Source organism: Nicotiana tabacum, chromosome 19 (genome assembly GCF_000715075.1).
Source record: "Nicotiana tabacum cultivar K326 chromosome 19, ASM71507v2, whole genome shotgun sequence".
Classification (NCBI taxonomy): Eukaryota; Viridiplantae; Streptophyta; class Magnoliopsida; order Solanales; family Solanaceae; genus Nicotiana; species Nicotiana tabacum.
Genome location: NC_134098.1, coordinates 60,495,175 through 60,522,997, shown reverse-complemented (window position 1 = coordinate 60,522,997; position 27,823 = coordinate 60,495,175). Strand labels below are relative to the sequence as shown.

Here is a 27,823-nt window from a genome sequence, read left to right as displayed (position 1 = left end):
GCAAAGTCAGATCTTTTCCTCACCTGAGGTCGGCGTTCCCGAAGGTGATGAGCTTACTCCTGGTGAAGTTGGTGTTCAAGCTTCTTCTGTTCAAGTTAAATCTTCTCACGTTACTGATGATGTCATATTGTATTCTGCATTTCCCGCTACTGATAATGCCACATTGGATTCTGCCCCTTAGTGTTCTTTCAAAACTTAGTTTGTTTTTGAACTTTTGATGGGATTTTTTTTTTTTTTTTTGGAATGGATGGTTAGTTTTTACCCCTGGTTCGTTTTGGGGTTTGTTGGTCAAACAAATATTTTGGCTTTAACTAAGTATATACTTAGCTTTAGTCAAGTTTAATATATGATCTTTCATTGAATTTGAGTTTTTTTTAAACTCTTTGACTTGCATTTAAAAACACTTTAATATTTCGTGATTTTGGCATAGACACGAATTTTATAAAAGAGGGCCCTTTTATAATTGACACTAATGAAGAAGACGTCTCAACTTCATATTGGTGTAAGTATATAAGAGAAGTAGGAAAATACATATTTTGAAGAAATTTCATAAATAATTTGAGGAAGTTTCATGTTTTGAACTTTCAAATTACATAACACTTTACAAGTATTCAATTAACTTTTTATGCGACATCTACAACTCTTTCATAACTGTTTTTCTTATAACAAATTTCAAAAAATTCTAGGGTATATCTTGCAACCCATGACTAATCATTGCCCTTAACCTAAGTACTCGCAGGATCTTGTAATTTGTGTCCGCGAGTTTACACTTTATCAAAACTTATTACAAAGGTTTTTGAATCAGGCTTGTTTTTTGGCTCTTGATTGGCTCTTGACTTTTGATTTTTGGGTTGATCCAGGCTTGAATTCTGACTTTTAGTCTTCTCTAGTCTTCTTTGACTTTCAGTCTTCTTTGCCCCCATATCTATAGTCCCCCAAGTATTAGAGCTTTGAAGTATGAAATCTCGAGCACTTGATTATTCCTTCCATTTGGTCAATTTCCTGAAAAGGAAAATACATACGGGACTCAGAGGTATATTTTTAGATGATGACTGCTTAACCCTTTTTATTTCTATTAGAAAGGTCGTAACCCATACCGGAAATAATTTTGTATCCCGCATGTCTTTCATGTCTAATATCATCATTTGGTGCGGGCTAGATTTGTGCCTATCATCTAAAATGGTTAGTATAAATTTTTTTAAAAAAACTAAACCATACACGAATGATACCTGACCGGGGGATCTTTTCTTTGCTTAGAAGTAATACTTCTTTAAATGAACAATATTCCAATTTGATAGGAGTACTTTGTCTTCCATTAATTCTAACTCATACGCACCCTTTCTAGCAATGCCTCGAATCCTGTAGGGTTCTTCCCAATTCGGACTCAACTTTCCTGCATTGACCGCTTTTGTCAATTGAAAAACCTTTTTGACAACGAATTTCCCAATCTTGAAGTATCTAAGATGAGCTTTCTGATTGTAGTATCGTCCAATAATTTGTTTTTGCGCTGCCATCCTTATTAGAGCCACTTCTCTCATTTCTTCAAGCAAATCTAGATTTATTCGCATCTCTTCCTCATTTGATTCTTTAGTTGCTTGGGTATATCTTGTACTTGGTTCACCTATTTCATCTGAGATTAAAGTTTCAGCACCATACACAAGTGAGAATGGAGTCTACCCCGTACCTGTTTTTGTTGTCGTTCGATAAGCCCATAAGACTCATGCTAACACTTCTGGCCACTTATTTTTTGACTCCTCTAATCTTTTCTTCAAGTTATTAATAATAACTTTGTTTGTCGATTCGGCTTGTCCATTAGCCACATGATGGTAAGGTGTTGAAGTTATCCTTTTAATTTGCCAACTCTAAAAGAATTCTGTGATTTTTGCACCTATGAATTGCGGGCCATTATCACATACGATTTCTTTTGGAACTCTGAACCGGCATATGATGTTTCGCCAAATAAAGTCTATGACTTCTTTTTCTCGCACTTGTTTGAAGGCACCTGCTTCTACCCATTTGGTAAAATAATCTGTTAATACTAATAAAAATCGTACCTTTCCTTTGGCTTGTGGTAGTGGACCCACAATATCCATTCCCCATTTCATAAAAGGCCATGGTGAAATAACCGGATGTCATAGCTCCGCTGGGCGATGCATGTTGTTGCCATACCGTTGGCATTTGTCACATTTGGCCACAAAACTTTCCGCATCTTCTTCCATTTTTGGCCATTAATATCCTGCTCTAATTAAAGTTCTTACCAAAGATCTTCCTCCCGCATGATTTTCACAGTGTCCTTCATGTACCTCTCTCACACATATTCTGTTTGAGAAGGTCCGAGACATCTTGCTAGAGGCCCTCCGAACATCTTACGATACAAGTTTCCACGAACCAAACAATAACGGGCAACTTTTCGTCGAAGTGATTGAGCCTTTATCTTGTCTTCAGGTAAAATCCCATGCTGCAGGAAATTAACGAATTCGTTCTTCCAATCCTAAGTTAAATTATTGAAATTTACCTATTGTTTATCTTGATCAAGTATCAAATAAAACAAATGTATTACTGTAGAGTTTTATTCGTTCGTTACTTCTGCAATAGATGCGAGATTAGGTAACGCGTCTGCTTCCGCACTTTCCTCCCTAGGTATTTGCACGATTTTCCACGATTGGAATTGTTTGATTAATTCTCGTGCCTTTTCCAAATATTGTTGCATCTGCGCCTCTCTAGCTATATAAGTCCCCTACATTTGATTAACTGCAAGCTGCGAGTCACTCTTGATTATGATCTGCTCTATTCCGAGCTCTCGTGCCAATTCCAGACCTGCAATTATAGCTTCGTATTCTGCTTCATTGTTAGTAATGGGATGGTACTTTATTGCTTGCATAATGGTTTCTCCTGAAGGTGAGCTTAGAACAATGCCTAAACCCGCTCCTTTAACATTCGAGGAACCATCAGTAAATAGGATCCAAGTACCCGAATTAGATTCGAAGAATACCTGCAGTTCCTTTTCTACTCCAGGAACTATCCCTCGGCTGAAGTCTGCCATAAAATCCGCTAAAACCTGTGATTTTATCGCAGTTCTAGGTTGGTACATGATATAATATTCACTGAGTTCTATAGCCCATTTGGCTAACCTACCTGATGGTTCTTGCTTATGCAATATATTTCTTAAGGGGTAAACGATCACAACAGAGATAGGGTGACACTGAAAATAAGGCCTAAACTTTCTTGATGCCATAATTAGTGCTAAAGCAAGTTTTTCTAAGTGAGAATATCGAGTTTCAGCATCCAATAAAGATTTACTAACATAATAGATTGGAGATTGTTACCTTTGTCTTCACGTACTAATACTGCACTTACAACTATTTCTGATACAACGAGATAGATAAGTAGCCTTTCTCCATCCTTTGGTTTAGCCAGTAACGGTGGGTTTGACAAGTATGCTTTTAGATTTTTGAGCACTTGTTGACATTCATCAGTCCACTCGAATTATTTTTGCTTTTTCAACACTGAAAATAACTTAAAACTTTTCTCCGAAGACTTAGAAATAAACCTTCTCAAAGCTGTTATCCTGCCTGACACCCTCTGCACTTCCTTTTTGCTCGTGAGTATGTCTGGTTGGCTTTGATCTATGCATGGTTTACTTCAATACCTCGGTTAGAAACAAGGAAACCTAAAAACTTACCTGAAGCTACGCCAAAGGCACATTTTTCGGGATTTAACTTCATATTGAACTTGCGGAGAATCTGAAAAGTATCTGACAAATGTTGGATATGATCCCCCGCCTGTGCTGACTTGACCAACATGTCATCGATGTAGACTTACATAGTTTTTCCCATGTGTTCTTGGAACATTTTTGTTACCAATCTTTGGTACGTGGCTCTAGCATTCTTTAATCCGAAAGGCATGACTTTATAACAGTAAGTCCTCATGTCTGTGATAAAGGAAGTTTTTTCCTCATCTAAAGGATCCATCTTTATCTGATTATATCCTGAATAGGCATCTAAGAAACTCAACAACTTATGTCCTGCAGTTGAATCAATTGGTTGATCTATATGTGGTAAAGGAAACGAGTCTTTAGGACAAGCTTTATTTAAATCAGTATAATCTACACAAACTTGCCATTTCCCATTCTTTTTTGGTACTACTACAGTATTAGTTAGCCAGTTAGGATATTTTACCTCTCGTATGGACCCAATTCTATAAAAGTTTTCGTACCTCATCCTGGATCACCTGATTTTTAAGGATCCTTGCTTCCTTTTCTTCTGTTTGACAGGTGGATAAGATGGATCTTCATTTAGCTTGTGAGTCATCACCTCCGGTGGTATTCCTGTCATATCTGAATGCGACCAAGCAAAGCAATCTGCGTTAGCTTGTAAAAATTTGACAAGTTTACCTTTCATTTTTGGGCTTAGCTTCATTCCAATATAAACTTTTCTATCTGGCCACTGCTCGTAAAGTGTGATAGCCTCGAGTTCTTCTATTGTTTTTTTGATGTTTTCATTTTCTTCTGGCTCTTGAATGACATCAGGCCTTGAGTCTACGTCCGTTTGTCCACCTTTAGTTGAGGTTTGTGTTGCTGTGTCCTCAACTGAGTTCTGTAATTGCTATCTTTTATCTGCACCATCGTTCACTGTGCCTGAATCCTCCACTGAATTGATACTTCTAGAAGCCTGCTGATCTCCACGGATTTGTCTAATCCCCCATTGAGAGGGGAACTTAATAACTTGATGAAAAGTAGATGGAACAACATCCATATCATGAATCCAAGGCCTGCCAAGAATCATATTATACGCCATGTCCGTATCTCTCACTTGGAATTTCGTATCTTTGACAACTCCTTCTACAAATGTGACAAGCGTTATTTCTCCTTTTGTAACAATGCTTGAATTGTTGAATCCAGATAAGGTACGTGCTTTGGGCACCATTTTGTCATCAGCTTGCATCTCGTTTACCACCCTCAGAAGGATGATATTTACGGAGCTACCTGGGTCAATCAAAACTCGTTTCACATTAGTATCATGTACAAGTGAAAAAATACCAGTGCATCGTTGTGAGGGGTCATCACGCCATCTGTATCTACATCATCAAATGTTATACTGTCTTCTTCCAAAACTTGGCGAACTCGCTTTCCGTGGGTAACCATGACGTTTGATGTCTTTTTTGAAGTCTTATATGTCACACCATTAACCTCCTCACCTCCGCTTATCACATTAACCGTCCTTTTTGGTGATAGGGGTTTTGGTGGCTCTTGTCTATTCTTCATATACGTTTGCTTACCCTTCTCACCAAACAAATCAGTTAAATAACCTTGTTTTAACAAATGCTCTATTTCACCTAGTAGCAATCTGCAATTTGTTGTTTTATGGTTGTGGTCGTTATGAAACTCGCACCAGAAATATGGATTTCTTCTGTTAGGGTGCGATCTCATTTCTTTTGGCCACCGTACCTTATCTCCCATATTTCTTAAAATAGCTACCAATTTAGAAGTGCTAACATTGAAATTGTAATCACCAATCTTTACCTTTGTATTAACATTGTTGTCCCGAACATCTCGCTTTTTCCCGAACTTGGATGATGAACCCGCGTCTTTGTCTCTTGACCTAGAACAATCCCTTGGATTTTCTTGTTTTGAGCGTGAATCCCGTTCTGCTGGTCCCATGTAAGGTTCATACTTGTTCTTCCAGGACTTTTTTCGGTTTCTGGTCCCTCGAACATGTTCTTTCATCACCCCTTGACCGAGTGATAGTGTCTTCTTCTATCCGTAGCTTTCGTACTGTACCTGTTGTACACATCATTCCAAGTTATAACAGGGAATTCTTGTAAGCTTTCCTTAAGTCTCCTCGTGGCTTCCGAGCTTTTTTCGTTTAAGTTGCTCGCAAACGCCATGGCCGCTCAATTGTCAGGTACGCGTGGTAACATCATTCTTTCACGTTGTAATTTATCCACAAATTCCCTCAGTAGCTCTGTATCTCCTTGTTTTATTTTGAAGATGTCTTCCATTCTCTTCTCAACTTTTTGAGCTCCCGAATGTGCTTTTATAAATGAATCTGCAAGCTCAACAAAAGAATCAATAGAATTTTTTGGTAAAAGAGAATACCATGTTAGTGCTCCTTTTGTAAGTGTTTTACCAATTTTTTTGACCAGCACTGACTCAATTTCTTGCTTGGTTAAATCATTGCCTTTCACGTCAGCTGTAAACGCATTTACATGAACCCGTGGGTCGATCATTCCATCATACTTTGGAATATCGGGCATTTTAAACTTCTTCAGTATCGGCAAGGGAGCTGCACTTGGCTTCCAGGGCTGTTGTGAATATTTGTCAATATCCACTCCTTTAATCACGGGTGGCACACCCAGTATTTGTTCTATGCGATCATTTTGCTCCTTGAACTGCTTCTGCAAAGTTAGTACTAAACTTTGTAAATCAGAATTATTTGGTGTACCTGACCTTCCATCGCGAGATTCACTGGGAGTTCCTCCGCTTCCCGAATTAGCAAGCCCCGAACGTGGGTTTTCTATAGTTGCAGTGTTGTTTGGAAGTGGAGTTGGTGGCGCAGTTGGCAATCCACTGACAAAAGCTTGAAGAGCATTGTTGGCGTGTTCCGCAATTAGTTATTTTAATGCGTCCTCGGCAGTTTGATCGTCCCCTTGTTGATCATTCGTGTGCGATGTTGATCTTTGAGGTGTCCCCTCCCGGGACTGTCGAGGTGAATTTTGAGGTGAAGGGATTGGAGTTCCTCCCTCCTATTGGTTTTGTTGGTTCAGTTGGTTGTTGTCGTTAGCAGTTGATATGATTGTTTGACATAAAAGTGAATTTGAAAAGTGAAAAGATTATCAGAATTTCCGGCAACGGAACCAATTTGTTTAGCCAAAAAATATATCTTTCGATCAAAATCTAAGTTTAGAAGAAAACGGATTTCTGATAACCAAGTTTTGCTTCACTTTCTTAATGATATCAAAGGAAAATAACAAGAACAACTAAGGAAATAATTGATTGATAAGTCAAGGTAGAGAATTTTGAGAAAGCAGAAAAGTAAAGTGTATATTTCAATATTGCATTAGATGTCCTTACAAATAGAATTTTATGCCCTTATATAGGAATACACAATAGTAACAGGTTTTTCCCCATAATTTGGGCTAATTATGGGCATTAATGATATTGATTGCCCATTATTTTGGATTCTCATAACCGATGCATTTATTGCTATAAATGCCTTACATCTGTTACGATTCCCCTTCCTTATTTATTTCTGGTCCATGTATTTTTTCTTATTTCTACTATTTATTCATTCTCTGCCAGCCGTTAGGTCCAGTGCCGTCTCGTGGGTATTTCTCCTCGTGCCTTCTCTTTTCCTATCAAATAAGATTGCCACGTGTCGCTATATTATTGCTCTACGCGTTATGCCATGTCAGCGGTCTAATATTCCACGTGTAGTTCTTTTTCACCACCAATACAATGCCGAAGTTAGGATGATTGATATCATCAAAACCTATCAAGTTGAACAATCAAAGTTCAATAAGATACATGTGAAGTAATTTTACTTATTTTGATTTTATGAGGTACAAACATGTAATGAACAATATCTTATCTAACAATTATCTATATACGATATTCCGCGTATATATTCGCCGCATTCGAATCAGTTGTTCTGTCATGACCAGGACTCTTGTTATTGATACTAATATTCCTCTAGAAAGTAGTACCACGGTTACTAACCTGCAAATTATATTACAAAAGTATGAGGTTATAATTAGTAATAAGTATCAAATAATTATGTATCAAAATAGTTCATAAATTCCTTTGTAATGGCGTATTGTTAGTAAAAATAAGTATTTTTAGGTATATATATTGTTACTTTAATTAATGACTTTTAAAGAGTAAGTATTTGTTAGGTATCCTTAAAAATATAAATGGCTAGCGTTTGTCAATCTATGAAAATGAATTGCTAATTAGATATTGTTTTGTGATACAAATGGAGGGGAATGGAATATATGTAAAAAATAAGGCAGAGGTCATTAGAAGAATTCTCCGCAGCTTCTTTCTCTCCCTCACAATCCTACCAACTTTTGTTATCCTTTCACAAAAAATTTCTTCTTATGAATCAATCATTTGTAACCTCTCCTAAACCTTCTCTTAACCAGCTTTCAATGGCTGCTAATTCTCTTTCCTTTCTCCTAAACTTAACATTATTATTTCAAATGCAAAGAGCTGGATGGCCTTTTGGAGCCTTTCTTCTTCTCTTCCTCTCCTTGGCCTCCTGTCTCTCTTGCTTTCCCATCAAACCTCCTTGATCACCACCACCAATGTTCGCTTTGCCATTGTACAAAAACCTATTGATCAACCAGAGGTGGCAAATGGACCGGTTGGATCAATCTTTTCTGTCTTCCGCGAGGCCCCTGCTTTTCGCAATGGGGAGACATGTGGATCTTTGGCCACGGATCGGATTCACGTGGCCATGACCCTTGATGCTAATTACTTAAGAGGTACTATGGCTGCTTTGTTATCAATTCTCCAACATTCCACTTGCCCTGAAAATGTAACTTTTCATTTTCTATGGGTAAGACATGAACACGAGGTATTCTCAAGCATTAAGTCCACATTTCCCTACCTCAACTTTAAGGTCTACATCTTTAATGTCCACAGGGTCCGTGGCTTAATTTCCAAGTCTATACGTCAAGCTTTAGACCAACCCTTGAATTATGCAAGAATATATTTGGCTAATTTGATCCCCGATGAGGTGAAACGCGTAATTTATCTTGATTCTGACCTTGTCATGGTTGATGACATTGCGAAATTATGGAAGGTTGATTTAGGTGACAAAGTTTTGGCTGCACCAGAATATTGTCATGCAAATTTTACCACTTATTTTACAAAAACATTTTGGTCTGATCCATATATGCCAAGAACATTTGAAGGGCGAAAACCGTGCTATTTTAACACAGGGGTGATGGTAATGGACGTGGATAAGTGGAGACAAGGAAATTATACAAAGAGAGTTGAGGATTGGATGGTTGTGCAGAAACAAAAGAGGATATATCAGTTGGGTTCTATGCCACCATTCTTGCTTGTATGGGCAGGAAATATAATGCCAATTGATCATAAATGGAACCAACATGGATTAGGTGGTGATAATATTGAAGGTAAATGCAGGAGTTTGCATCCTGGACCTATTAGCCTACTACATTGGAGTGGCAAAGGTAAGCCATGGTTGAGATTGGATTCAAGAAAACCATGTAGTGTTGATCATTTGTGGGCTCCTTACGATCTTTATCGTTCCTCCAGACATTCATTCGAGGAGTAACGTGTCGATACATGGTGAAATATATATAAGGTTTGAGGGAAGGATATTTTGCATTAGGAAGAGAAGCAAAGCATCAGATAAGAAAAAGAGGAAATGAAAAAATAAAAAAAACCTTATTTGTTTTTATTACCTTTTATCACATCATCATTTTAATGTTTATATATGTAAACAAGAGATGGCTAGCAGCAAAGAATCACACAGGTGTGGAACACTGCATGACATTTGCTGGTTGCAGTATTATATGTTGATTCTAACAAGTCTGATTCCTCTTATTATAGTTTGTGAAATGGAGATTATTGATATATACTCCACGATGGCCGTCTAATCAGATTATTGATGGCTCTCTGATAATTACAGTATCTATGATTAGCTTTATTGTTTCATAATTTGATTATTTCATCTTACAACTAAATTAGTACAAGTCTGCTGCCAAGTACCATGTTCTTTTGTTATCTCATAATATTTTTAGTGTTATTATACTCTGTTTCATATTTGGTTACCACCTTCTTTTTTCTCCCACAAAGTTAAATTTACTTGTTCGGCTAATTTTGGATGGTGCTTAATGCAAGAATATGTTTACAAATTACCACTAGGAACATGAGGGAAAAAAAAAAAAAAAAAGTTCTTGGAAAACATTTTCCAGATTTCGACAGGTATTGGTCATAACTGAAAGTGAAACCCAAATTACCCCGGTTGCTCCTTTTTGCGTATACAACAACAACAACAAACCCAGTATAATTCCATAAGTGGCTCCTGGGAAGGTTATTTCTAATAGACCCTAGGATGCTCCTTTTTGTGCATACTAAAACAAATGTTATTGAAATCACAAATAGCTAGGAACAGTGTTTGAGTGTTCATCAATGGATTCAACTGAATCCACCATTTTCTGCAAGAAGCATAGATATATAGAGAAAAACCACTAAGTTAAATTATGAAGCTTAATTACAAAAGTGCAACGGGTTCAACCTTAAATGCAGAACCCATTAAATTTAAATCATGAATCTGACTTTTTTCTAACGAGAAGTAGAAGACAACTATAAGCGAGAAATAAAAATCATTGGTTGACATCTTTAAGTATAGCGGTTATGCATAACACAGCTAGTATGTAGTTGATTAAGAGCATAATTAGGCAAAATCAAGAAACCAAAAGTTCTGTTTGATATGAAACTAAGCTTTCTTATCGGGTTCGGTGTAAGACCTGCGTAAAGCTTCCTTCTTACTATTTATAAAGGCTTCTGTCTTCTCATTAATGTTGGAAATCACATTTAGAGAAGGCCTCCTTCTTGCTGCAACATTAACAGCAGCAGGAATTTGCTTAGTTTCAGTTCTTTCTTGAGCTATTTCTTTGATGCTCACAAACTTCTTTGTTCCTTTCTCTTTGTTGTTTCGACCAACTATCTCCAAATGCCTGAACTCAATCTCTATATCACCACTTAAACCAGTTGGCGATTCAATAGGGACTTGATTTGTAGATTGATTATAAAATACTGTTGGATGATTATTACCCATAGTTACCCAAATTGTGTTGATGATGAAGTTGAAGACGCGATTACATATGTTTGGTGATTGAGAATTCTGAATGTTGCCTCCTTTTTCCATTGATTGATAGACTTTCTGTTGTAGAAGTAGTAGTTGTGTCTACACATCTATAAGATGAACCAAAAGGATAAAAAGAAAATGATTCTATTCTTACTAAGCCGGGCAACATTACCACACTTTTTTTGTAGTGTGATTCTTTGCTCTTTCTACCCTAAAGCATTCTGTCCTATCCGCTATATATCCTTTTTATATTATCAATATAATTTAACACGTGATAGAAGGTTATACAGAAGATGTATTTGTAATTATCTTATGAATGAATGATATGATTGTTGTAAATATTATTTATACTGTCAATAAATAAAACTTGAATTATATCCTTTTGAACAAGCCTCCAAACCAATCAAATCTAGCAAATTATTGATCAAATGATTCAAAATAAGAATTAGAAACTACCCATAAATAAAAGAGGTTCAAATTTGATCATTTTTTAAAAAGTCACAAAAGTCAACCGCGTGCTCGCTTGGTCAAAACTCGAGATTCGGACCAAAACCCGATTACTCATTCATCCCGAGCCCGGTTATATGATATGTTATCATTGGCTTATTTTTCATATGATGCTACTATAATCAAAAGGCAAAAACCCCTTTTCCCAAGCATAATTATATTCCAATCCGCAAAAGGTAAATGTGTCTGTTAAATCATAAATGTCATTTTACATTCTTTTCCCACATTTTTTCTTCCCGACACATCCTTGTGTTCTATTTGTAGGTTCCTTCCAATCATGTACACCTTAGAATCTTGAATCTATACCGTTTATTTGCCTGTTTAATCATCCAATGCTCCCATGTTTCCTCCCCATTATCTTAACCATAAAATTAAGTATTCAGTAGCTAATATTTGAACTACAAGCTTACAAGTTTGAATCTCTTCTCAATAAGGAAAAAAGAAGTCCCCCCACCCCACAAAAAAAAAACGAGCTTTTTTTTTATTTCTTACTATTTTTTCAAGTTAGCACATCCTTATTGCACACCCATAGTTGCCTTGAGTAACCTATAGAGTAAATAGTATTATATTTGTCAATATCCGGATTAGCACATACTATATAATTGTCAGGATACTCTAAAAAATTAAGAGGATAAAAGATCCAAATGGAAAAAGAGCTAGCAAAAGCTACTCAACCTATTAGTTCTTTTACATAAAAATAAGAGTAAGAAGTAATTTTGTCCATCTATGAATGTACACCCAACAGATTGGATCCATATTGATGTAATGCGACCAGATGAAGAAGACTGGAGCATACTAAAATAAAATAGAGTCAAATGATAAAAGTTAAAATAATAATTTAAAGTGACATTATCTTCGGACAATCCACCCTAAAATAAAATAAAAATTAGTGGTCTTTGTGTCTATTTGTTTGACAGACAAAGTGCACAAATAGCCGTTTGGAAACTCCTATTTAAAAATAGCCTAAATTGATAAATTTTTTAAAATTTAATCGCCTCATAATCCAATTTAGACTTGCGGAACTAAAGTTGAGAATGGAGAGTCTAATCTTTTCAAACTTCAGATGTACGTGGCTGAGTTAGGCTTTGACAGTAGGTCTAAATTTGAAATTTGTCTTTACAAAACTTCGGACTTACTTTCGGGTATGAAGTTAAGCTTTTAATAGAGCCCAACTTCAAATGCGAACCTAAGAGGCAGCAACATGAGGTTCACTATGAAGTTTGCCAAATTAGTTAAACTTTAAAAGCTTTTAAACATCAAATATGTTTTAAATATGAGTGCTACAAGCAGTTACCTTGTGCAAATCCTACCTTGTTTATGGCCCACAAAAATTTGTCTTTAAGTTGGGGATCTTTACGTAAATAGCCGCTCAAATTTATTATTTATTTTTTGTAGCTGATATACATAGATTATACATATATTCTATATATAAATTATATAAATATTATACATCTGTCGATTATTTTTGAAGGTTAGGTGTGTGCTATTTAGGTTAATTCTTCTTGGGATTTTTACCTTCCTATACACTATTTGAAACATTATTACCCTCCCTACTCAAGTTTCAATTTAATTACATGGTCATATATAATTTACCAATTATATACAAATAAGGTTTAAATAAGTGTCCCTTTATATTAGAAATTGAATGAGGAATATCATTTATTTCCTTATCTCTTTATACTTGCCCACTCTCTCTGTCTCTGTCTCTCTCTACTCTCCTTCTCTGTTTTTTTCCCAAATTTTTTTCATTTGATGTTCTCTGTTTTTTTTTTACGCTTTCTTATTGTATAGAGTTTTAATGAAATTCATTAATGGATTTCAATCGTTTTAACTTAGCAATTTCCTTTGGTGTTCAAATTGAAATTGCCAATCAATAAATTTTGAAGGTGTTTGACTCTCCATCATTGACAGCCATTAAAAAGCTTTGAAATCGAATTTGGATTTTCAAAAACCATTATTTGTTTGGATTGGGCGTTGTTGCAAATAATTGAGAATATTGTTTGGAGTTTATATCTCAATTTTGAGGGTGTTTTGGTGAAGATTAGACTTGATTTTGGCTGAATTTTAAATTGAAACTCAAAGAAGAAGAAGAACACATGACATACAATATACTTACAAAATTGTAGTAAAGTTGTATTATAACTGTTTGTAAATTGTATTTTGTTGTAGTTATATATTTTTTTTAATTTGAATGTTGTATGAAAATTGAAAAATAGTTGTATAATGTATGAATTGTTGTATAAAATTTGTATTTAAGTTATCAATACTATCTTTTTATATAAAGTTGTTGATTTGTATTAAAATTATATTAGTAGAGTAAGTTTTGATTGCAATTTTAGAGAGGAAGAAGCACACACGACAAACAAAATATATACAAATTAGATACAAAATATATACAAAAGACATATTATATAAAATTTATATAAAAATTATATTTAAGTTGTATGATATTGTAGTTATATTTAACTGGGTAAAAATAATATATGAAAGTTGTAGATACGTTGTAAGTAATTTGTTTTCACTACGTATGTTGTTGTAGATATTCAAACTTGCATCAAATTTATTTTTAATTTGTATGTTGATGTACCATATATTGTTCTTTTCTCAGTTGATTTTATCTTCTCTGAAGTCAGAGTAGATACTAAATTTTGTCCAGCTACAACATTCGATGTAGGTTTTTATCGCCTGCTTTTGGAGACATTACCTTCTCCTGGTTGTCCAAAAATTTTAGTCTTTAAAATACACTAGCTATAGCATAAATGTTTGCTCAAGAACAGAACTTCAACACAAGTTTCGAGTTTTCTAGCTAGTCGCTGGCCATTTCTTCAGATGTGTTCTTTCATTTTTAACCATATTAATCTGATGCCCTACCACTTGACCGAGTCCTTCACAAAATAAACAAAAGGTTTTATGGCAAGTAGCCAGCATAAATCTCGTCAAAAATCGTATTCCATTATTAAATTCACAGCAAAATAAAGAGAAAAAAAAGACCCCAAAAAAGAAAGATGACAACTTCAGCAGTATCTCATTGATTTGACGAATGTATTTTGAAATAATTATCAAATAAAAATCCCTAAATATAAGTTCGATATGGAGAGAAGAGGGAAGAGTGGAGAGAAAGAAAGAAAATGGTATAACTAAATCCCTTGATTGAAGGCACTAATAATGGATTAGGAGTCTTTTAAGGTGGAATGTATATAATTTGTAAGTAATGCTTATTTAGGAAGGGTAATATACAAAATTAGAATAATTTTTGTAAATAAGTTTCAAATATTGTATAAGAATGAAAACAACCCGTAAAAATTTCATGGGGCGCCCTATTTGGTCGCCCCTTTTTAACTTATACCCGTTTTGTTTTTCCGTTTGTATCTGTACCCATTTTTTTTGTTAAAAGTATTTTAAAAAGATGATTTTGCCCTTCTTTATTAAAAGACTACTGACAAAACTGTAGATTGCAGGGCAAAACTTCATCATATTTTGGTATGAAATTTTAGCAAATGAACTAAATAACTTCAGCATGCATTAGAAAAAACTAATTAGAAAATTACATATTGCAAGACAAAAACTTAAGCATGTTTAGTCTGACATTTTAGCAAATGAACTAAAAAACTTCAGCTTGTTTAGACTGAAGTTTCGGATAAAACTCATGACAAAACTGTAGACTGCATGACAAAACTTCAGCATTAATTAGCATAAACTCATTAGAAAATTACATACTGCAAGACAAAAACTTAAGCATGTTTAGTCTGAAATTTTAGTAAATGAACTAAAAAACTTAAGCATATTTAGTCGAAAATTTTAGCAAATTAACTAAAAAACTTAAGCATGTTTAGTCTGAAGTTTTAGCAAATGAACTAAAAAACTTAAGCATGTTTAATCTGTTTTTAGCAAATGAACTAAAAAACTTAAGCATGTTTAGTCTCAACTAAATAACTTCAATATGCATTAGCAAAAACTCATTAGAAAATTACATACTGCAAGACAAAAATTTAAGCATGTTTAGTATGAAGTTTTAGCAAATGAACTGAAAAACTTAAGCATGTTTAGTCCAAAGTTTTAGCAAATGAACTAAATAACTTAAGCATATTTAGTCTGAAGTTTTAACAAATGAACTAAATAACTTCAGCATGTTCAGACTGAAGTTTCAGATAAAACTCATGACAAAACTGTCGACTGCAGGATAAATAACTTCAGCATACATTAGTATGAAGTTTTAGCTTCAATGTGAAACAACTTCATGCATTATTAGCATGAAGTTTTAGTTTCAACATGAAACAACTTCATGCTACATTAGTATGGAAGTTTTAGCTTCAAGGTGAAACAATTTCATGCAAGTGTGATTCTGAAGATGAATCTGGACAAGTTTCTGATTTTTTGATAAAGCTGCTGAGAGGAGAGGAGGAGATATTTTTTCAAGAATGAGGTTGCAGATCACGCGATTAATGCGTGATGTAGATTTTATATCTTTTGTCAGAGGTGTAATTGTCATATTATTACAAATTTTTTGTCAGCTGGCTATCAAGTCAATAATTTTTAAAAATAGGGTACAAGTTAAAAGGTGGCACAAATATAGGTTACGACTGCAAATCTTTCAAAAATCTCATTCTTCTTTAAGTTATTCAGGCCCAATAATATAAGAAGTAGTCCAGTAAACCACAAAGAGCAAGTCCAAAGCAAAGTAGGCCCGGCAATGAAGTTTCGTCAGAGAGTTGGGAACTGCCAACTGGCGAGAAAACATCATCTAAAAAAATTAACACTTCGACTGAAAGGAAAGAAAAAGCAAAGTGAATATCACCACCACTGAAACTCTTCCCTCCAAATTGATTCACTGAGCTATGAATTTCTTCAAATCTATATTATCTGACGATCCGTATCCGGACCCCCCAATACCCAAAAAGCCCCAAGAATCTACACCTGAACAATCACACAAAACCCCTGACAATGACGTCGACGTTGACCCGGATCACACACCCGATTCAGCTGCCGACGGTAGTGACGGCAGTGTTTGGAGCTTCGGAGGTCTGTTCAAGACGTTGTCAACTCGATCCGAATCAGTGCTCGAGACGTACCGCAAGGATCTACAGGAATTCGGATCCGGGTTGAAAAAAGAAACCGAATTGTTCCGTGAAGTAGCTAGTCGGGCCGTTAAGGATCTTCCTAATTCTATCGAGGTTATTGACGGCGTCATCAAATCTACGGCTGAGATTATTTCACAAGGTAAAGATTCCCTTTTAGCATCCTCTGATGATGTTGAACCCGAAACCCCTGATCAAAATCGGGTCTTGAACTCGACCCGGTACAGTCGGTTCGAATCTCAATTGATTAATATCCAAAATGACCCAAACACATTCTGTTTGGAGCCCGAGGATTTAGAGGAGTACAAGAAGTGGAAATTAAGTTTTGATTTGAAGGAGAAAAATGAGGAAGTTGAGAACTTGATTGGAAAAATTGGATCTTTAGAAGGTATCTACAAAAGGGTTGTGCCTAATGAAGTTGATCATGAGACGTTTTGGTATCGTTATTTTTATAGAGTGTACAAGCTTGAGCAGCAAGAGAGTGTTAGAGCTAAGCTTGTGAAGAGAGCAATATCTATAGATGATGATGATGAAGAATTGTCTTGGGATGTTGATGATGATGATGATAATGAACAAGAGAGCAATGCCAAATCGAAAGTTGATGAGCAGAGAAAAGAGGGTTCATCTGTTATTGAAAGCTCCGTTGATGATGTAAAGAAATTGGCTTCGGCTGAGAATGAATCTGCTAATAAGGACTCGGCTAATGTTGCAAAGGAAGTGTCTCCGGATAAAAGTGAACCAAGCAAAGAGGATTCAACCAATGTTGTTAAACAGGCCGCTCATAGTGATGAATCAAAAACTTTAAGTTCAGCTACTGTTGGTAGGAAAGAAGAGAATCAGTCTAATGCAGATGGTGCTGGCAAGAGCCATGTCGTAGAATCGAGTGGGAATAGCGAAGATAGTAAGAAAGAGGACTCTGAAGTTACTTCTTTGAGTAAGGAGGGGAATAGCGAATATAGTAAGAAAGAGGACTCTGAAGTTACTTCTTTGAGTAAGGAGGAGGGGAATAGCGAAGATAGTAAGAAAGAGGACTCTGAAGTTACTTCTTTGAGTAAGAAGGAGGGGAATAGCGAAGATAGTAAGAAAGAAGACCCTGAAGTTACTTCTCTGGATAAAAAGGAGGAGAGGGCGGCAATAGGTTCAGAGGGGAAAGGTGATAAGGATGAATCTGGTAAAGGTGGTGATGTCTCTATAGTGTCAAGTCACAAGACGGGGGCTGATGAGGAGGACTTGGATTGGGCTGAGATTGAGGACATTGAGGGTAATGACGACAAAAAGGCAACTTCTCATGCTGCAAGTTCCAATAGAGCTGATCTGAGGAAGAGGCTTAGTGTTGAAGAGGATGATGAGGATTTGAGTTGGGACATTGAAGATGATGATTAGCCTGTGAAAGCTTGATTCTGAGACAAAGTTAAGATATGCAGGAAGCCGGATGCCAAAGTTGTCAGTATGCAACATAACTCAAGAGTTGAACGTTAACGCTTGATACCTAGTAAAAGTAAGATAATGTTCTTCGTATCATGCAGTTTGTTTAATCATGATTCATGATTTTCATTCTTTATATTGAAGTTTTAGTTTAATAGTCAAGTTTGTTATGTCCAGCTGTTCATTTATAAAAAGTGAACATGTCTTTCTGCACCTTGTATACTTGGGAAATTTGAATGAAAGCAATGACGTTCATAGACAAAGTGCTATCCTATTATTCTAATGCATTTATAAACTCCCTGGTGAAGTGTGTTCAGTTCTTTTGAATGATGTAGTGAATGCTTGCGATGTGATATATATAGAAGATTGAATGTCTTTCGCAGAAAATGATCTCTTTTTGTTGGTTTTGTACTTTTTTTCGGTACTGATGTTGGTTTTGCCAAAGATTAATCCGTAAAATTTATTACTTTATCAAATAAGGAAAATGCTTGCAATGAGATATACGTCTTGGGAAAGGAAGCAGATTGCCATTAGATAAACGCTGACTGCTCCCCTTCATGTTCTCACCTCCCTCTTCATGAGTCAACTGTCAGTTGAGCTTCTCTGTATTCTACAATTTCCTTGCTCAAACCAAATGTTTTGTTAGCACTTCCTCAGGTGGTCATATACTCGCGTCACTTTTAATTATCTTTGGTCAACCAGTTCAGTCACTTATATAAGCATGAGCACATTAAAATAAGGCAAATCTGCAGAGAGTCTTCAGTTGGATAAAGCTTATCTGTGTCTTTCAGGTAGCCATTTCTATGAAACATAAGAATAAGATGTCATCTGCCCTCAGGGCTTTAGTTCAAGTGGAAAAGGTTGGGGGACATGTGACTTCGGTCCCAAGTCCTGAGCCATGCGAACTAAGCCTGGCATTGAAGTGGTTTAAGGTAGAGAGGCGGGCGCATTATCCCCGAGTTTTGAAGGTTGTTGTTGGTCCTAAGGGTTAGCCCAAGACGGAGTTCCTGGTCATTTAAAAAAATAAAGATGTCTTAAACCACTAATTGGGAGGATGGTATAAAAAATTTCTCCGCCTTTACATTAGGTCAAATGTTTTTGAAGTAATCAGTGTTGTGTATCATGGTAACATTCATGTGAAAATATAGGGGCCAAATTTTCTTGTGGTCACCTCTATTTCTCAGTCTCTTATGCGCTTCTGCAGTTATGCTTTTGAACAAGAGCCATCCGTTTAGACCTTGTAAATGTGCTTCCATTTGTGGTATTATTTGTATTCATAATAAGTCTCCTCGAACCGAAGAAAGGTAAAAGAAGGTGGACAGATGAATAGAAACTAGATACAAAAGGGAACTGTACCTTCCATGTTCTCACCTCCCTATTTCTACACAGACAATTTCCTAATTCACTAATGTCATTGTTTTTAGACACATAAGAAATACTTTAGCTGCAGGGAGTCCATTTGCTGCACAGCTCGCCATACCATGGGATTATTGGGGTACCTTAAACCCCCCCAACCTCCATTCTTTTTAAATTTTTTTTATTGGTGGTTAAGTGGCTGCTGCAACTAAATAAAGGATCCTAATCGTATTTCATGAGAGCGAAACTCCTGTAACTTGATAAGCTGAATAACCTGGAGTTCTTTCTACTGCTGCTATTTCTACTTCTAGTATAGAATGAGCAAGTACGAAAGGGTCACCTGTACGTAGCTGATGAATTTTAGGGCCCCCTCAACCCAGCATCCCTCCTTTGAAGACTGTCATTAAGGATAAGCATATTCAAGTTATTTGTTGTTTATTCTCTTATATGGTCTGCGGCTACATCGATTTATCAAAAGTAGGGGCGGGCATAGTTTGGGCAAACCCGAAATCCAAATCTAAATTCGAATTTATTGAATTTTTGGATTACAGATTGGATTTCGGATTTAATTTTTAAATTTTTTGAGTTTCGGATTGTATATTGGATTAATTTTTTATACTTTATATTTAATACATTATCTATATGCCAATAGTAATAAGTTCAATACTCTACTCATTAGACTTTATATCATATATTCAATACTAATTACTAAGTTACCGTTAGAATACTTTTATTTGGACATCGTCTTATTATTGCTACTTCTTATCGGCCTTATTAATGTCTTTGTTGTATTTTCTTGATAATGATTTCATTACTTGAATACTTTATTTGGGTGACTGCAGTGAGAATGAAAAACTTTTTAGGTAATTTAACATGAATACTTTATTTGGATGTTTATTTCTGTAAGAAGAAGAAGCATTTAAACTTATAGGGTCAAAACCGAATATTCAAAATATTCAAACCGATTAATCCAAAATCGAACTTAAAGAATCCGATCCAATCAGAGCTTATTTGGATTGGATTTGGATTGCCATTTATTTAATCCGAAAACCGAATATACATACCAAAATTTTATATTTACTCCGAACTGCCCGAACGCCCAGTCATAGACAAAGGGTTTGTTTGGCACTGACTGGTCTATTCATTGGAGGGGCTCATCTCCAGTTACGTTTCCTATTCAATGAAGTAAATGATGTAGCCATGTTCACAAAGAAATGGACCAGAGGGCAAAAAAATCCCCCAACAGTTTAAGCGTTGTATCTAATTCCGCACACCATCTATAAGAATTCTCCAAATGATTTTTCTAGACCTGCTTCAGAGCCATTCCAAAAACTTTCATTGCCTTGCAATCTAGGAAGAAACTTCGCCCCCAAGAATCAATGTTTTTGTCTCATATTGGAAATAGATTGAAAGAAGCCAGTATCTGCGTCTGAAGAATTTGGGTCAATCCAAATTTCATAAATCTCATTCTCAAAAAATTGATTAGTGTCCAATGGTCAGGAACTGTTTGCAGGAACACTTTGTTATGCTTCTGTGTTTCCTTACTCTTCTTATCTTTTTAAAATTAAATACAAAACTTAATTAAAACACAGCTGATAAAAAATGATAAGAGACATGTAAATTATCATTGCATGTATGGCTAGTATCAAGTAGTGCACTGAATAGTACTGATGGAATGTTTCTGGAGGTGGTGTCTATTTGTCAACAGTTCGTTTGGCAGTCTGAGACCCAATCATTATTCCTTGCACGAAAGACTTTAAAGCAAGGGTCCTTATTTCCTGCTAGTTTACAAAATTTAAGAAGTCACATCTGTCACTTGATTTACTTGGGTTAAAAAACACTCCACCAGTCCACATGTACACCTAAGGCAACCTCTTTACATCTTGCAATGTTGAACGTGCGATTAGATAAAAGAACATCATTAACTTTTAGCTATAGGAAAGTAATAATAATCGACTATCATATTTTGATCTCACTGTATGTTGGTTAGCTCCACTTCCAGTCGCAAAGTAATGTCTACTGGACTTGAGATGAAGTCTAAAACCAAATTTCCTCTGGCATTTGCTGAAAACCCCCTTTATTGAGGAGTTCTGAGCATGTTAGCATGTTAAGGATGAACCAGTCAATGAAGATGAATTCCAGTTCAGGAAGCACAAAAACTATGTGTAATTTACCTAAAATGATCCCCTACTGATCTTAGAGAGATGGATGTTGAAAACAAAACCTTAAATACAAAATTCAGCCTGTTGCTTGGCTAATACACACTCCATTTACCTAAGCTAGTAGTTATCTCTAAAGCCTACCATGGCTGGCATAGGTGGACAGGTATAGCAGCCAACGCCTAATGTCTACCTTAAAAAAGAAGGAAAATCCTTGTGAAAACCATAAGAAAAAAGAAAGCAAATTCATTCTCACTCATTGTACACAGTAGGAGAAAGCCCCTTCAGCTACAAAGGGTGTTTAAAGACTTCAAACTGGAGAATCTATGGTGATTTCCCATCAAGATCCAAACTTGGTTCTGAAGTGGTCTCTGATTTAGGTGAGTCACTAGGGGTAGGCAGTGCAAGGAACCGTCCTCTTTGAGCACGCGGCGGAAGATGCTTTGCAGGTTTTCTGGATCCACCATTCCATGGCAAAAATACACCAGTACCACCACGAGGAGCCTTTCGGGGGCTCATAACTAGTGGACGCGCCACTGGTGCTAGCATAACCATCGGAGCTCGAAGGACACCCCATTTGGGGATCACATCCATTGGCTCATAACCATTGTGAACTCCATTTGCAGTTGCATATTGTGTTGGAACACCAGGTTGCCATAAGGTCATGGCTCTAGTCAGAGGAGCAACTTCTGGAAAATTGTTTCCAATCTCTGTTCTGACTTTAAAGAATGTAATTGTAACTCTTTTGTTAGGAGATGAGCACATGGCATGCCTGGCCATATCAGCACTATTCCCCCTCATGACCAAAAGAGACCTGCCAAAATGTTGAACAAATGGGAGAAAACCAACCATAAGTAAGAATAGTCATTTTGGGGGAAAAAAAGGGGGAAAAACAAGTGCAAGTTCCTATCAAAAGAAGCTCGTTAACAGATTGGAATCCCTATCAGCATTTTCCTCAAGCAACATGCAAAAGCTTAAAGATGGGCAAATCAAACTTCATCTGAGTAAAAACCCTCAAATAAATGAAGTACATACCCCTCTTTAAGAGAAAGCATGAGCGATCCTTTGTAGTTCCCTTCACTATCGCTCACAAGACTTCGCCCAAATGCCATCATTGATTCAGCCAGGAGAAGGGTGGAGACTGGCTGTTCCAAGTGAGGTGGTTTCAGGAAAGGCTGCGAATACTCCCCCTAAATAAGCAGCACAAAAGCATTTAGGCTTCGTTTTTATATTGCTGAAAATACAGCAGGCAATCTAAAATAAGATCATATACCTCATCAAAGAAGTTGATAATGCAGCTGTTAGGTCTTCTACTCTCTGATATTAGATGCCACTGAATCAGGTGGTCTATGACACCTTCCAGAAGAGCTGGAATGGGCTCATTGTTACCTGAAAGTTGATATTTCCAAATTATGACAAATATAGTAGAAATTAGACTTGAACATTAAAGTTGAGAATTGGGGTCAAATCGTATACAACAACAATATAGTAACAACAGATAGATAGGTTTTAAGACACAGCTTTTCTTACTCTTTTGATATGTGGTATCCTCTTTTACATGCCCAAAAATTGGTGCACCGAGTTGAATCAGCTCTCTTTTGCTGCCCTTCACCTGCTGGTTGTACAAAATAAAAGTTTCACCTGAAACACGATCACACATAAATCAGGAAATATCCAAGATCACACATTGATGAAGTACTTGTAAATCAGATTAATGACATTGCAGGCGTCGCAAAACTTGCCAGGATTATAAAAAAGTCACAAACTCCACTTATTATGGACAATTAGATGTAGTTATCTTTTAGGCAAGACAGTGTAATGTTAGTGTATATTAGTTAAACCTTTTTTAAGAAAGGCCTATTATAGTAATTTAAGACAGCTGCAATTAGTCAAAAAGAAAAACGAATCGCCAAACCTGCTCCAGCCAACCTACAGAAGGTGTCCTTTACTATCTCATAACTTCGCCCCAAAAAGGAAACAACAATAACTATAAAAGCGTCACGAATCACAGGATCCACCTGAGAGTTCACCATTTTGACCAGCAACTCGAAGTTCATTCACAAGGTCATCTAACTTAGAGAGTTCATTCGGAGTAAATATGTCTTCGAATAACTTCAGACCTCTTACAACATTCACCTGAAATCGCAATATATGGAAATGTGGATCAACAATAGGTTTAATATGTGAAAGCTTTGGATGTAAAATATCTAGGAAATGGAGGACTTACCATATGTCCTTTGACTGGTTCCTTTGATACAAACCCCTTAGTCATCTTGATCTGGTCATGCCTTGTCTCACAATTTTCATGGTTTGAGCAAAGTTCCACAGAATCCTGTACTTCTTGGGATCCTATAAAATGAAAGAAAGCATTTAAGTATGTGCATACTCTCGAAAATTTTCACTAAATAGGTTAATTATTGCATATTTTTACCCCATTAAATCATTTAACCTTAATAAATTAATATAATTTGATGTTAAAACCCCCGTAATGTTATACCATTGACATGACCATGTTACTTTGGTTATGAGACAACAACAGTTGTTTTGCAGACACAATATTCACAGTGGTGTTAAGTGTTAGTTTCTGGCTAATTTAGCTAACAGACAAAAGTACGGCCCTTGCCAAACAGGAAAAAAAAGGACAATGGCACAGAATGTTTCTAGTTGACCACATTATAGTTGATGGAAATGACACCATAACATTCTGAAGAGAAGTCATTGTAAAAGAATGGGGCAAAATGAACTAGTCCCCACATAATGATACCAAACGAGTGGTACTTATGGAGTCCAATTCCATTATTCTTCACATAACCACCATTGATAAGCCCCCCAAAAATAGGGTAAAGTTTTTAAAAGTGATTACAGCTAATTTTTTTTATAGAGACTAGATGGATAACCTGAAATTGGTTAAACTACATTGCTAGTATAAATATTCTTTACAAGACAAAAAAGTGTTGTTCGGGTCAGCACCCTCCAACTACAACCCTAGGGTTGTGGGTTCGAGTCATCAAAAGGAGCAGTAACTTCAACAAGGGATCAAAGGGGAGGATAAAAAAAAATATTCTTTATATAATTGGGATAATAGTTTAAATGAAATATTTTTAAATATCTATACACTAAAAATGTATTATGCTATTAAGTAATTTAAAAGCTATCATAGGTAAGCATAACAAGCATATTACCAGTAAAAAATTCTTATATAGTAGTAATACTTAGAATGTGTATAATTTAAGTCCAAAAAATAAACATTCCACCAAAGCATTGCGACAAAAAAGGAAAGCAGCCTGCACTAACATATGGGGAGGAAAGAGAAATAGCGATGGGTGGGCCCACACTATAAAAGCTACCAAATGAATACGGAATTACTATTACAAGTCCGCTTGGCCCAATGCCCCAAAATTATTGGATCACACAAAAAGTGAACCAGCCACCCAGGACAACGGGGTGAACTCGCCATAGTCTTAACGATTTACATCAGTACTCGCCATTTCATTTTATACTATATTAAATTAATTGTGTTTTAAATTATCTAGTATGAATGTGTATTATTATTACATTAATTTTTATTTTAAGAAAGTTTTCATATATAGAAATAATTTAATTATATTCAATTTTATTTCTAAAAATATGATTCTCTTACTTCTTAAATTTAGTGTCTAGTCAAATTAATTTTTTTAATAACTACACCTAAAACTAGCCAAACCTTAGCTAAGATGAAGCCAACGAGACAGAGCCATGACGTTGGTCAAAACATCATACGTTTGAGACCACCTACTAAATAAAGCAAAAAAAGAATTAAATGAGCCAATGATACCCACATCGAGGCATCCAACTAACTAGTAACTAGCATAAGCGTGTTTCATACACCGCAACTCACTGTGGTTCTGAATTCTGATTCTGCTGCACCCAACACCTAACATTACAACAAGCTTTTTCTTCTTTCAAACCTTTTTCCCATCAAAACCTTGGGAAGTCAACAGCATTTAACTAATCATTTTCATTTCCAATTCGAGAGCGATTGGAATTGGCATTGTAAAGCTGAAAATCTGGAGATTTCGGGTGATTTTGCCAGTTTTACTTTAACAAAACTGTCTTCTTTTTCACAGTAAAGTAAGTCGAGAAGGATGAGAACTTTCACTTTGAATTCAATACACCAAAACAATGTGATTTTGGATCGAATAGTGTGAGGAAAATTTTAGTGGGCGTTTGGACATAAGAATTGTAAAATATCAGAAAAAAGTTTTAAAATAAAGTAAAATTCAAGTAAAAATAGTATCTGAAAATTAGAGTTGTGTCGGACATAAATAAATATGAAACAGTTTTTGAATTTTTTTGAGTGATTTTTTTTTGAAAGCAGGTTTTTGGAGTTAGAAAATTTCCAAAATATTCTAAAATTCAACTTCACGTGAAATTTGAAATTCATTGACAAAAACCGATCCCGAAAAAAGTAAAAAAAAAATTGAAAACTGAAATTTCTCCCATGTCACGTTTCAATTTTTCCACAAGCTGAAAAGGACTGAACGCGGGAGCAAGGATTAGATTTCCTACTGCTTGACTTTGATTTTTCTTCTTCCATTGAGTGCTCGGGGGATAGAAAGAATATTCCCTCTTTGGTGTTCAATTGGATCTTTTTTTTCGAAAAAATAAAATTCAAAGAATTTTTCAACCTTTTATGGAAACAAAAAGAGAAATATAGAGAAATTTTCTTGTCACTAAGGAACGTGGCGGGATAGGTAATATTCTTTTAGTTCTAATTAAGAGTTTCGAGTTCGAGTAATGAGAATAAAGAAATGAGCGTTTTTTGTAAATTTAACCAAATAAAAAAAAAGAGAAATTTCATCATTTCAAATTCTAGAGTTAGATTGAGATCATTCATCCCAAAAACAATAGTCAGATTGAAAGTGAAAGGATCAACACATTTAATAATTTTCTGTTTGAAGTCAGATTTCTTAATTTTTTTGAAATAAAGTTTACCTTTTTAGAAACAACATAAAAGATACAACAAAATCAAAATCTTTTCTAATAACAAACTTTTAAAACACGTTCTGAAAAAGCCATAATGAAACTTTGACTTTCCCAATAATAGTAATAGCATTCTTTTTTGGACTTAAGATGAATTTCTAGATAATTAAGCATTAAAACTCTTGAAAGCACACACAAGTCTCTTTCAAGGAGATAAACAGAGTCACAGAATTCCGGACCGCCGCTCAATTCTAAATTCTAAGAGATATTTAGAAAACAGAGCAAAAATGACATAGTACAAGATTTGGAAATGAAGGAATATTCTCTATATTTTAATTCCGATTATTGAAACACCTTCCAATTATTTTATGCACCTGAATTAAATGACCAAAATATTTAAAACAAATAATATAATAGTAAATCTTTTCATTAAAAAAAATACTTACCTGTATCCGTGATCTCACTTTCCGGCGATCCATTTGAATCCTCTCTGATTGAATCTTCATCTACCACCTCACCGCCTCCATTTTCGGAGTTCTCAAACGACTCTTCGTCATGACATTTAGCCTTTTCATTAAGCAATTCTTTCACTTCACTCTCCTTTTCTTCTTCTTTTACATCACTCTGTTCCACGTCCGTCACCTTTCTAGCGGCGACTTTTTTGAGCTCAAGCGTGACATCAGCAATGGAATAATACTTCTGCATCTGAAGAATTGGAATCCAATTCAGTCTCCGGCGATGTATGGCGGCGAAAACAGATTCGTATTCCGATCGGCCGCCTTCCAGCTGAGTAATATGGTTACAGAGCGCATCAATAATCGCATTCGCAGCGGCAAACTCGCCCCTGAACCACGCTAAAATGGCATCCTTAGCAAATGTCTCAGACATCATGGGAGGTGGTTGGACCACTGGAGCACCACCAGCTGTAGGCATAAAGTGAACTCGATCGGAATTCGCAACAACGCCGGCTGCCGGCGGCATATTGAAACAGGCAGTATGAAAATTTAACCCAAAAGGATCAATCAGGTGAAATTAAAGATTCTAAATTCTTTGGGCCAGTTGAAATTCTAGGCTGTTTGAATAGTCTAAATGAGTGCTAACAATAATCGTATAGCTCTCAGTACGTGTCGGCCTATATTTCGGTTGAAGATTTTCGGGGTTTTCTAGAAGGAGATGAAAATTAGCACAAACAAACAAGGCGTTAGAGAGAGAGAGAGAGAGAGATTTTGGGGTTTGGAGGAGAGGTTTTCGTTTGGTATTTATTTATTTAGAAGGCGTCTATGGAGGCTTTTACGATGGAGATTTGGGGTGGGAAGTCCGTGGGTAGGTGGGGCCACCTAGCACCCTGGCAAAAAATGTCAAAATCGAGATTTTTATTACTCCATTAAGTATGTACTAATTTGTTTTTACCTAATTAAACTTGATTAGGTTGATTTATTAGAGATTCTCAATGCAATTAACATTGTTGTCCGAAATATGTGATGGTTCATTAATTGCA

General features: G+C 35.8%; 3 protein-coding genes across 3 annotated transcripts; 2 read left to right on the top strand and 1 right to left on the bottom strand.

Annotated features, from left to right (window-relative positions):
* Positions 1-8,180: 8,180 nt before the first annotated feature.
* Positions 8,181-9,661, top strand: LOC107762851 (putative galacturonosyltransferase-like 4). Its single transcript, XM_016581249.2, has one exon. It carries the CDS (start codon positions 8,214-8,216, stop codon positions 9,300-9,302), a length of 1,089 nt encoding a protein of 362 aa, XP_016436735.2. The 5' UTR covers positions 8,181-8,213; the 3' UTR covers positions 9,303-9,661.
* A 6,409-nt stretch (positions 9,662-16,070) lies between these two features.
* LOC107762842 (uncharacterized) lies at positions 16,071-18,111 on the top strand. The gene has a single exon (XM_016581239.2). It carries the CDS (start codon positions 16,184-16,186, stop codon positions 17,804-17,806), a length of 1,623 nt encoding a protein of 540 aa, XP_016436725.2. The 5' UTR covers positions 16,071-16,183; the 3' UTR covers positions 17,807-18,111.
* Positions 18,112-21,415: 3,304 nt separating this feature from the next.
* LOC107762843 (RNA demethylase ALKBH10B) lies at positions 21,416-27,601 on the bottom strand. Its single transcript, XM_016581240.2, has 7 exons — positions 26,772-27,601; positions 23,591-23,712; positions 23,382-23,499; positions 22,894-23,004; positions 22,637-22,752; positions 22,399-22,553; positions 21,416-22,177 (listed from the first exon to the last, which is right to left on the bottom strand). The coding sequence occupies exons 1-7, from the start codon at positions 27,304-27,306 to the stop codon at positions 21,688-21,690; spliced, it is 1,647 nt and encodes a 548-aa protein (XP_016436726.1). The 5' UTR covers positions 27,307-27,601; the 3' UTR covers positions 21,416-21,687.
* Between the last annotated feature and the right edge of the window lie 222 nt (positions 27,602-27,823).